The 936-nt window shown below is 50.0% G+C and overlaps 2 protein-coding genes across 2 annotated transcripts in view; both read right to left on the bottom strand.

The window, feature by feature from the left end:
- LOC119585540 overlaps positions 1–409 on the bottom strand; it is a gene marked incomplete in the record, with an annotated part of 8,462 nt that extends 8,053 nt beyond the window's left edge. The window contains 2 exon segments of the mRNA XM_037934165.1: positions 92–176; positions 366–409. Of these exon segments, the coding sequence (XP_037790093.1) occupies positions 92–176; positions 366–409 (129 nt within the window).
- Positions 44–936, bottom strand: part of LOC119585587 (vegetative cell wall protein gp1-like) — a gene marked incomplete in the record, with an annotated part of 1,240 nt that continues 347 nt past the window's right edge. Inside the window, 1 exon segment of the mRNA XM_037934255.1 lies at positions 44–936. Coding sequence (XP_037790183.1) covers positions 721–936 — 216 coding nt within the window.

Here is a 936-nt window from a genome sequence, read left to right as displayed (position 1 = left end):
CCCGCTCATGCACATTTAAGATAAGGTTAAGAATACCCAGACCTGGCATTTAGAGACTTTGCTTCTTAAAATATCACAGAAATAACAGTACGTTGGCTTGCAAGCCAACTAAGGTATCTATCAGCAACTGCTTAACATATCTATTGTCTACAATGAATACTGAAGGTACATTTGTACTACGCAGTTCACTAAGGGCTATATACAACTATTTAAATCTATATTATATTTTTGTTTTATCCATTTTCGTTTTATATATATAAAAGACACTCGGAAGTAACAACTTAAGACTTAAGTACACGGCAATTGGCACTGGGCTTGTGTGTGAAAAAAATCTGTTTTTCGTATATGATCCTAATTCACAGGACCTGTCTGATTTCTGGTGTGTAGTTTCTCTTGATCTCTGCAGCATATTTCGCTTTTTTCCTCGCATTATTATAATGTAATTGGAACTTGTGTCAGAGTAACCGGTGACGGGATGAAATTAGGAACAGACGGCCGTTTCTGCTTTGCTTTCGGTTGGCAAAAGGAGAGGAACAGGAGCGGCTTCGACCCCCGGCCGGAGGGAGCGACCATTTTCTTCCTGGAGATTCGGACGAAAGTCTCGCTCTGTTCAGGCACTTTTTTTGGACGGTGCGGAAGACGAGGTAAGACGAAGGCACTTTCGGACGCGCGTCCAGCGGGAGAGGGACGTGTTCTGAGGAGCTGCCTGGAGGGGACGCCTCACCAGGGTCTCCACATGTCCTTCTCCTCCTGCGTGGAGGAAGTGGAGGGACGGTCCGGCGACGCGTTGTCCTCGGACGTCACGAGCTCCTCCTTGGGCGTGGCGGGGCCCGGCGGGGACGTGCCCGGCGAGGACGAGTGGATGGGCGGCGAAGGGCGGCTCGGCGACGGGCCGGGAAGCGAGGGTTCGGAGGGCTCCTGGGGGCTTGGCCTCAG

This window comes from Penaeus monodon, chromosome 20, assembly GCF_015228065.2.
Source record: "Penaeus monodon isolate SGIC_2016 chromosome 20, NSTDA_Pmon_1, whole genome shotgun sequence".
In the NCBI taxonomy this organism is placed as follows: domain Eukaryota; kingdom Metazoa; phylum Arthropoda; class Malacostraca; order Decapoda; family Penaeidae; genus Penaeus; species Penaeus monodon.
Note: the sequence above shows the minus strand (reverse complement) of the source record. Positions and strands in the feature narration are given on the sequence as shown.